The sequence below is a fragment of the Tetrao urogallus genome (assembly GCF_951394365.1).
Source record: "Tetrao urogallus genome assembly, chromosome: 12".
NCBI classification, from domain to species: domain Eukaryota; kingdom Metazoa; phylum Chordata; class Aves; order Galliformes; family Phasianidae; genus Tetrao; species Tetrao urogallus.
Window position 1 is genome coordinate 2,345,212 of NC_136825.1, and position 10,020 is coordinate 2,355,231.

Genomic DNA, 10,020 nt, shown 5'->3' on the forward strand with positions numbered 1-10,020 from the left:
CTACTTGGAGACATCACTGCAATCCGCTGGCTCTCCAGTCGGGTGCCCTGAAAGTGAAACGCAGCTGTTAGAATGCATTAAGATGTCTGTGTAGACCTAGATGCTGCTAGTAGGGGGCAGAGGGGTGTCGAGATAGATAGATAGACAGACTGACTGACTGACTGACTGACAGCTCCCACTTCTGCCTAAGATGTGCGACCGCAACGGTGGGAGGCGGCTGCGGCAGTGGCTGATTGAGCAGATTGACAGCGAGCAGTACCCAGGGCTCATCTGGGAGAATGAGGAGAAAACCATGTTCCGCATCCCGTGGAAGCATGCAGGGAAACAGGATTACAACCAGGAAGTGGACGCTTCAATTTTCAAGGTAGGGTGAGATGGTTTGTCCCTGTTACCAATGGCTTCTGGGCTATCAGGTGGGGTGGTCCGTCCCCGCTGTCAGTGGTTTCTGGGTTGTTTGGATCTCAGCTGGTGGGAGATTTCCTTGCTGTCTGCAAGCACGTGTAGGATCCCTGTTGGGATCATCTGGGGATGGTTTTTCCTTTTTTGCTGAGTGTTGGTGCCAGGTTTAGGTTTGTTCCTGGCACGTTGGTGAGGAGTCAGGGGCGGCTGCTGCCCCTTCTTCACCTCCTCTTTATCTAGTGAGGATGTATCAAGCTGTAGCCCAATATGTAGTATGATTTGGCCTGATGTGCTCTGTGACCTGCCCTAAGCTTCCTATTGGGCACTTTCTGATAAAGAGTGCATTTACCAAAAAAAGAAAGGGAAGGAAGGAAGTGTCAGCTTTTCTCAGAGAGGAGGGACTTTACATTTTAGATCTAATAGGAAAATTCTGTCCTGAACCAAGAAGTCAGGAATTCCCTTCCCTCTGCTCTATTCCCATACTTTGCTCTATCCATGGTGACTGATGGCTTTCGGGGCACTGACCAGAGCAATGGGTTGTAGAGATGGCTTTATATAAATATATTCATATCTGTTATCTGTATTAAAATCACAGAATTGTAAGGGTTGGAAGGGACCTCTATTGATCATCGAGTCCAAAATATACTGTCCCACCTCCCCATGAAAGCACAAATAACATTTTGATATTAAAGAATCCAGCTGTCAGTTACTGGTCTGAAGCTGGGAAGATGAGGTGTATTTTAGCATGGGTTTGGGTGTTTCTGGAATCAGGACAAGTATCATTGCTTGGATGTGCATCCTTGCATCAGTCTGTGCTAAAGTGAAGTTGCACACTGCTGTTTTGGCTCTGGTTTGTGCTGTGAAGGGCTTGAAACCAACTCCAGCTCCCTTAGCTTGGTGTGATGTGGCCAGTGCAGAGCTGGGTGTGTGGTAATACCTGAACTTCTGGGGACTTCTGTGAGGTGTCCCATTCCTGAGCACCAGCGTGCCCAAGATGTGCTGCTCTTCTGCTCTTTGGTCCAAAGGGATTTGCAGAGCTTGCATGGAAGGTGATTTCCTTTTTGTTTTGCTGTAGGCTTGGGCTGTTTTCAAAGGCAAATTCAAAGAAGGTGACAAAGCAGAGCCAGCCACCTGGAAGACACGGCTGCGCTGTGCCTTGAACAAGAGCCCTGACTTTGAGGAGGTGACAGACAGGTCCCAGCTGGACATCTCTGAGCCCTACAAGGTGTACAGGATCGTGCCAGAGGAGGAGCAGAAATGTGAGTGCCCCATTGAAGGGCATGGGTGCTGGGTGCTGCTGACCTACACCCAGCAGTGTGGGGCTGGCCCCATGGCTTGGGGACATGTCCTGTGTCACTGCAGTGCTGGGAGGTGGGCAAGGAGCTGCTGGGCTGTTAGGAGCAATAATGTTTTTATCTTTCCTCCATGCTTAACTGCTGCTTGGGAAATAAAGATGCACAAACCTGAATCCTTCCTCTGCTTTGGGGTTGCTTGAGCCCTCCCAGCCCTTTGTCCTCCTGACACCCACCCTGGCAGGGAGTTGCAGTAAATCCTTTCCCTCTTGCTATCACTTATTGGAGGAACAGCAGCTCACCAGAGAGCAGTCACTGCAGTATTGGGTACGACACAGGTTGCAATATGCATCTCTCTGCTGTTGTTCTGGTGTGTGCTTTTCCTTTTTACTTTCCTTGCTTAGAGAAAAGGAGGAGAGGGGGGTAGAAAACAAGAAATATCATGCAGATCTGTCTGTAGCATCTTGTCTCCTTCTGTGTGTTCACATGGGGCCCTGTATGCAAATGGCACTGCAGGTTCCCACCGGCAGCACGGCTCATGGAAAAAAGAGAAGCAGCACCAGTCTCTGGGGTGCTCAGAAAAACCCCTCTCCTGTGCTCTAGCCCCAAGCTGTATTTAGTTTGCCCTACTGCTCATCACCGTGTACCAGTGCCATTTATTGCAGGCTGGTTTCTGGCCCCAAAATGCAGCTGCTGGGGGGGGGGGGGGGGGGGGAAGAGGAACGCGGGGTTGCTGCGGTTCTCAGTTTCATAACTTTCGTGGGGTTTCTGAAATCTGGTGGCGAGGCCACGGCTGCCCTGCTGCATCATCCTCACTGCTCTCTGCAGGCAAAATCGGCGTTGGGAACGGGAGCAGCCTGGCTGATGTTGGAGACATGGACTGCAGCCCTTCTGCCATCGATGACCTGATGAAAGAGGTGAGCCCTCTTCCGTGGACACAGACCTGACGAGGCAAAGTCCGGTTGCCTGGTCGTGTTTAAAGCTACATCTGCCTCATGATGAGCACGGTGCTTTTGCAGCTGCACTGGCTGTGGTCATTCATCTGAGCAAGCTTGAGGTCTCGGTGTGGTTACTCGTGGCTGGAGCATGCTTCGTTTGCATTTGTGTTTGGTGGGGGCTGCAGGCTTCTTGTGCCTCTGTTCCCCTTCTTGGTTGCACAGTGTGGGGCCTGTTGTGCTCCATGCCTCTTGAGAGGTTATCTTGGTGCATAGCCTGGGGAATCCCAAACTTGCTCTTTCTAACCAAAAAGCATTCATCAGCCTTTTGGGCATCCCTTTTGCCTTCTTGCTTTGCCTCTTAAGCCCCTCTTCAGGCCCTAGCCAGCTTTCTGCCCCTGGCTGATCTAATGGGTATCCCTTCCTGCTCCAGCCTCCTTGTGTGGATGAATACCTGGGGATCATCAAGAGAAGCCCCTCACCCCCACAGGAGACCTGCAGAAACCCCCCAATACCAGACTGGTGGATGCAGCAGCCCAGCCCCTGTGAGTAGTGTGTGTGGGGTGTTCTATGGGACCCAGCCGTTCGTCCAAGGGCAGTGCCTGTGACGATGGATGGTGTAGGCTCCCTCTGGGCAGTGCTTGTATTCTACCTTCCCTAGTGCTTCAAGTCAGCATTTTGGTGGATATAGGGCGCCCCACAGTGCAGGGTTCATTGCACAATTCTTCTAATTACCCTGGGAGTGTTTGCTGGTGTCTCCCATCCAGGAGATGGGAAGCCTGATGTGCTTGCTGAGTGGGAAGAGCATGGGGATGGTGGGAGGGTGGGATTATAGGCTTTGGGAAAGGGAAAGCGTGCTGGAGCTGGGCACATCTCTACTCTTTCTGCCCACAGCTTTGCCCCTGGTGAATGGGTACACTGGCTACGAGCAGCAGCATTCGGGTAAGGCAGCTCCCATTCCCCTGTGTGACGCTGGGCTGTGGCCATCACACTCCTCTCTGGAGCTTGTGAGCGTGTGCTGTTTGGCAGGCAGTGACTCTATCTCACCTGTCCTTTTCTCCCAGGCTACTCCCAGATGGTGATCACCTTCTTCTACAGCGGGAGGCTGGTGGGGCACATCACCACCTCATATCCTGAGGGCTGCAGGCTGTCGCTCAGCCAGCCTTCTAACCACAGTGAGAAGCTCTACGCCCCTGATAGCCTGGAGCACGTGAGGTTCCCCTCAGCTGAAGCCATCCAGAATGACCGCCAGAAGCAGATCACCAAGAAGCTCTTTGGGCATCTGGAGAGGGGTGTCCTGCTGCACAGCAACAAGCAGGGCATCTTCATCAAGAGGTTGTGCCAGGGAAGGGTCTTCTGGAGTGGGAACACGCTGGTGTACAAAGACAGGCCGAGCAAACTGGACCGTGACGAAGTGGTGAAGATATTTGACACCAACTTATTCTTTAGAGGTTGGTATGAGCACTGTAGGAGGGGTTGATGTTGTTCTTGACTTTGCTCCGCTTCCTCTTGGAGCGCTTTTGGGGTTATAACTGTGCATCACTGCTGTTTACCTAAGTGATGTGGATGAGTAACTCCAGATATCAGATCTGGGAAGGAGTGATGCAGTGCACTGTCACGTAGCAGAGGCTTCATGGCTGGAGGCTTTGTTGCAGCAGGTTTTCTCCTGGCAGAGCCACCAGCCTGCTTTGTGTCAGGGTGCTTGATTTTTTTTTTTTTTACCCCATGCTGTGCATCACAACTTGCAGACAGCCTCCAGCTGTGCTTTTCTCCTTGCAGAGCTGCAGCAATACTACAACAACCAGGGCCGCTTCCCGGACAGCAGGGTCATGTTGTGCTTTGGAGAGGAGTTCCCAGACACGGTGCCGCTGCGGTGTAAGCTCATCCTCGTCCAGGTATGGCAGCTGCTATGATCTACCCTGCTCCTGGTCCCTGACACTGGGTTGTGCCTCTTCTCTGGACTGTATTGCTCATTTTTTTTCCTGAAAGTGGGACTCTGGCTCCAGTCTCTGGTTGGTGTGAGCCTCCTGAGATATTGCTGCTGGTTTGGAAAAGCTGTTTTCTGTGCCTCTGCTTTGCTCTGCTGCTTGGTCAGTGCTTCCTTCTGTTCCTGCTCCTTGGCTCTGGGAGCTGTGCTCTCTGTTGTGGAAAATGAGGGGATAAGTCCCTGGAATGATTGCATTAACTGGTGGCCTCTGACTGGCTCTTCAGCCCTACAGCCTTTCCTTGGGGCAAGGCATGGGGCATTTCAAGAGTCCACAGCAGGCACAGCACCTTATGGGTGGCAGAGAAGGCATAAGGCTGTGTTGTGGGGTGGGCAATACAGCAAGCAAGACCCACTGGACCTCTGAGCTTCTGGAAGGAGGGGGTTTCCAAGCTCAGAGCCCAGTCCTGCTCATCCTTGCCCAACTTTCTGAGTGGGTCACAGAATCATAGAATGGCAGCCTGACCTCTCCTCCCTATGACAGCTCCTGTGGCTGTGCCTTATGGTGCATTGTGGCGTTGGGCCTGCAGGCTTTGGTAGGCCTGGCCATGGCTGTTCTTCTCCCACTGCCCTCACAACTCCTTTCTCTTTTTTCTTTGGTCTAGGTGGAGCAGCTCTGTGTCAGGCAGGTGATGGAGGAGGCTGGCAAGACCTGCAGCAGCTCCATGCTGCCTGATGAGGTGCAGCAAGAGCAGGTGTACAGGATCTTCCAGGACATCTGTGGGCCACACCAACGGCCAGTGTTCAGAGAGAATCAACAGATTGCTGTGTGAGCCTCCGTGGGCACAACGAGGGGTCTGGGTGACTCCAGACCTGTTGGGATTCATCAATGCCTCAAATTTTCCCTTTGTTTGGCGAGTTGGTTCTTGATCTTTGCTGTTTTCAGTCCAAAAATCTGTGTAAACGCAGCGATCCAAAGCAACAGCCCCACTTGGTTTGAGAACCACCATTGGAAGGAGGTGGTGACTCCTGGAAAGGCCTTACAGTGCTCAAGTAAATCCTTAACAGAAGTAATTATTTTTCCCCCCCAAAGAATTTGCCGTCCTGCTGAAGTCTGTGGTATGCTTTCCGTGGGGAAAAACCTCCTCAAATCCCTCTTTATTTTTGCAATGAAGTTTATATTTTTTTGTCTGTCATAGGGGGGAGTATTTTGAAATTCAGAGAGCGATGCAGAAATTATATATGTAAACGTTGGCTATGAGAACATAGGGATCTTAATTTTTTCTGACCCAAAACCAGAGTTTGTACAAAGAGATGTCTTCTATTTTAAAGATAGCAGCGTAGTGTTAATAGGTTGGCTTCACCATCCCAAAAATGCATGTGTTGGTCTCTCCCAAGCGTGAGCAGGCAGCAGCTTCCATGTGTCAACCCTCATTAACATGCTTTGTGTTTGCCCAGTGCTGGGGAGCTCCTTGGGCATGGCCTCATGCCTTGCAGCAGCCACAAAGCACCGTGGACCAAAGGACCTTGCAGATGTGCATGCAGTGAGGCTGCCTATTTATTTTATGCCTAAGTTTTTTTTGTTAAATGGTTTTGTAATTTTTTTTTTTTTTTTTTTTTTTTTTTTTTTTTTTTTTTTTTTTTTTTTTTTTTTTTTTTGTACCTTCCTGCAATTAAAGTGCTATGTTTTGTATTTGTCTTGCAAAGTGTTTTTTGTTGGTGCTGTCAGTGGGGTTCCTAATCGTGGTGGAGGGGTTCCTAGTTTGTTCCTGCCCAAGTCTTCCCTTGCGTGGGGTCTGTGGAGATCCTGCTCTGTAACTGGCTTCATCTCAGGGGATAATGTGCAATAATGCAATGGAGGAGGGGGGAAAATGCAATATCTGTTGGGCCTTTATACAAAAGACCATAAGGATAGGTCCCTGCCTGTCTTTTGTGGTGCTGTCCTGAGTGCCCTTACCTTGCAGACCTGAGCCACAATGCTCCAAGATGGGAAGGGTTGATTTGATGGTCCTCGTTGCCCCTTGTCTTCTTGTCCACATCCATCTCGGGGTTTGATCTGTTGGGGGATTGTGGGAGGGGTTTGGGAAGAAGTGAGGGTCGAAAGGGGGCATCTGCCTGTATTCGTTTACGAGTCAACACTGCAGGAATGGTGGCTGAGCATTCATCCCCTCACCTGCCTTCCTTTCTAGCATGTTTTTGGGGTAATACAGGAGGCTCTGGAAGACTGTGAAGACCTTGTTGGATCTATGTCCTTGCCCGTGTGAAGGGCAAACATCAACAAACTGCTTTGAACCAGCCCTGCCAAAGGCTTTGGCTGGGGAAGGAACAGTCTTTGTGGTGTGACCCTCATGCCCAGGGTACTGGGTGGGGTTCACAGGTACTTGGGCAGAGGATGCGTTGAGATCCAGGCAGCTGTAGGGAAATGCTGAGGAGATGGATGCAAAGCTGTCCTCCCCCTTGCTTGGGTGTCAAAGCAGATCATGAGACTTGAGGGGTGGGGGGGAAAGCCACTAAAAAAGTCATCAGGGGTTTGAAGTTGACCCTGCTGCATTCCTCCAGGCTAAGCACGCAGCCTCTCTGTTCCCGTGTCCTGAAGAGCTGCTTATCTCACATGCTTCTGACTTCAGAGTGCCAAGAAAGTGCTTTGAGATGGCAAACCCAGCTGGAAAGTGGTTACACTAGGATGAAAGGATGGCCCTGCGTTGTTGGTTGTCCTGGGGTGAGACCCCTTTGGCAATCTGTCCTGTTGGGCTACACGGGATGGATATTTATGCGATGAGCATCCTACTAAATCACGCCTTGGGATCCAGCTGTAACAGTGGGATACCTGTGGTCCCGTCTGCCCTTGTGTGCATCCCTTGCAGGCATTACAGCCTGAGGCTTTGGAGCTTATGAGAAGAAATGACTGCAGACCAAGAGTCCTGTACACATGTCAGGAGCCCAAGTGCAGTGAATTCCACAGCTCCTGCTACAAATACAGCTCTGGCTTACGAGGTGCTCAATCACAGAGGTGGGTGCTGAGGTACTGTACCAGCAGCATGCACCCCTCTAGCCTTTCTCCTGTCCTTAGGGTCCCTGTGGTGATTAATCCTATTTCATCCCTTGCAGAACTGAAGGGTCGACACATTTGTGTGTGTCATGCTGCAGCCCATATCAAACGAACAAAACCACGAGCAAGAGGGCCAACCTTTCCCCTTTTCTTCCAAGCCTTTTAGATCAACCATTCCACCCCACATCGTCCATCCCTCCACCGGGGGCAATTTTTCCCTTTAGGCCCCCTGGCTCATGAAGAAGCATCTTTTCTGCAGGCAAGGTGCTGAAGGAGGAGGGAGCGAGGTGACCCTGTAGTCTGTGCGGCTGTGATGGAACAACACGTGCCCACTTGTGAAACGTATGACAGGCTGCAGGCTTGAACACCAAAACACCGCTTGCGGTTTCCCCAGATGTCCCAGAGCCAGTCCTTCCTCAGAAACCACCATATTGGGCTTGCCTGGAGCCACCTGCTATGTATTCAGGGCTCTTTCATTTTCCACCCCAAGACCGCGGAAGAGCAAGGGGAACAGAGGTACCTTTGTTTGGAGCACTCTGTGCTTTATTTTTAGTGTTGCCATGCTGCCTCAGAGCCAAGAGTGCGGTTCAGGACTGCTGCTGCATCTTGCTCCATCAAGCCAGCAGCACAGCTCCCAATCCAAACAGCATCCGGACCAAGAGGAGACAGCTGGTGGGTGGCCAAGGCCTGGGAAGGAGACCATGGGATGGGGTTGGGTGGCAGAGGGCAGTTGTAAGAACAACGATGTAGGGTCCGTGGTTGGATGCAGGGTTTGTCCTCTTTCAGACGAAGGCTTTGGCAGGACTTGGGATCACATTTGATGCCTTGTGTAAGGTGAGCATCCCTGGCTTTGCCCGTCTCCAAAATGTAACACAAGAGAAGCATCCGAGGCTGATGCTCACTCACAGGCAGAGGACCAGAAGCCGCAGCAGACAGAGGAAGGTTTCGAGGTACCTGTGCCACACTGCACGTTGTTTTGGCCCAGACTTTCTGTGGCCTCTGTACAAGCTCTAAGTAGTTTCTGTAGATCTCACGCTGACCCAAAGGTGCACCCTGGATACCCATCCCTGCACCTCACCTGACCTCATGAGTTGCTCGCTGCAGCTGCATTGAATCTCAGTGGTTTGGAGCCCAAAGACTTTCATTGGTTTCTGTTCACTTGGGTTCTTCTCTATGGCCTTACTGAAGTGAAACCTCAGTGCCTTGAGTGCCTTGTGTTGGCTCTTCTTCATCAACAGCTCATCCATCAGCAAGCCCCACAGCAGCCCATGTCTCCCCCAGCTGATGGTTCCTGGAATGTTATTTGGGTTCAAAGCCAACCTGTCTCTTGAGATATGTCAGGCTGGAAGTCTCTTGTACCACTAGGAATAATCTTTCTTGGGAGAAAAATATATCCTGCAGTGTTATCAGCCTTGATCCTTAATGTTGTGTGATGTTCCCATAGATTCCCATGACATAGCCTTCAACAAATGCAGACAGATCCACCACCCATGGCTTCAGAAGCAGAATTTTGTAAGTACAACCAGTACCTATTCACCTCTACGACATGCTTGAAATACCGTGTAAGAAGTCAGAATTAGTGGAATACCATGGTGACAAGACTCTTGTGTGAAAAACAGACTTGTAACTGGGTGGTTAGAAGGATGTTGAGGTCTGGATCCAGCTAACTTCTGAGATTTTATCTGTCTCATTCTGTAGAAACAGGAAGAGCTCTAAAGCCATCCCTATCCCTCTGCAGGCCAAGTATAGACAACCACAGCTCAATGGAAGGTCCAAACTCACAGTCAAACTGCTCAGGAATACAATACAAACCAGCTACAGCTGCTTCCTCCAACCCATTGCTGCTTGGCCTGGGCCCCACCGGCCCCTACAGGCGTTAGAAAAACAGTCACTTTTTATTTCTAGACACCAGGATTTCCAACTGGTTTGATTGCTCAATGTCCCATTTCAGCACAGCAGCCTGTCCACGATGAGCATCTCCAGGCTCTTCCTGTGAGCATGTTGTAATATGGGAAGCACCTTGCTTTGCATGGTCACCAGCTGAAGGACATCTCCCTGCCCCAAAGAGCTGGCCAGTCCTAACGCCAAGGAAACCTCTGTATGCCTCATGAAGGAAGCTTGGTGGGATAACTCACCTGCAGTCATCTGTGGCAGAGCTCAAAGATTTGGATTTCTAGTCTACCCTGCTGGTGGTTCTTGGTTCACGCATGAAATCACAGCCTTCATAAAATCAACCCTGTGCAGGTAATGGGAGGGGAGGGATGCTCTGAAAGCATTTTGCCAGCCTTGGGTTGGCTGAGAATTGGGCCAAAGAGGCAGTGGGGAGAGCTGAGGGTGAGGACTGCGTTCTGAGACCTTTGGGCAGGCAATGTGCTGGGTTCCCCAAGCAAAATGTGTCTGCAAAAACTAGGGCTCACATGG

At 50.9% G+C, this 10,020-nt stretch overlaps 1 protein-coding gene across 1 annotated transcript; it reads left to right on the forward strand.

The window, feature by feature from the left end:
- Positions 1–190: 190 nt before the first annotated feature.
- Positions 191–5,560, forward strand: IRF8 (interferon regulatory factor 8; the record flags this gene model as incomplete). The annotated part of the gene is made up of 8 exons (XM_079541672.1): positions 191–364; positions 1,475–1,658; positions 2,520–2,608; positions 3,060–3,171; positions 3,521–3,568; positions 3,691–4,077; positions 4,406–4,521; positions 5,216–5,560. The coding sequence occupies 8 exons, from the start codon at positions 191–193 to the stop codon at positions 5,381–5,383; spliced, it is 1,278 nt and encodes a 425-aa protein (XP_079397798.1). The 3' UTR covers positions 5,384–5,560.
- Positions 5,561–10,020: the final 4,460 nt, after the last annotated feature.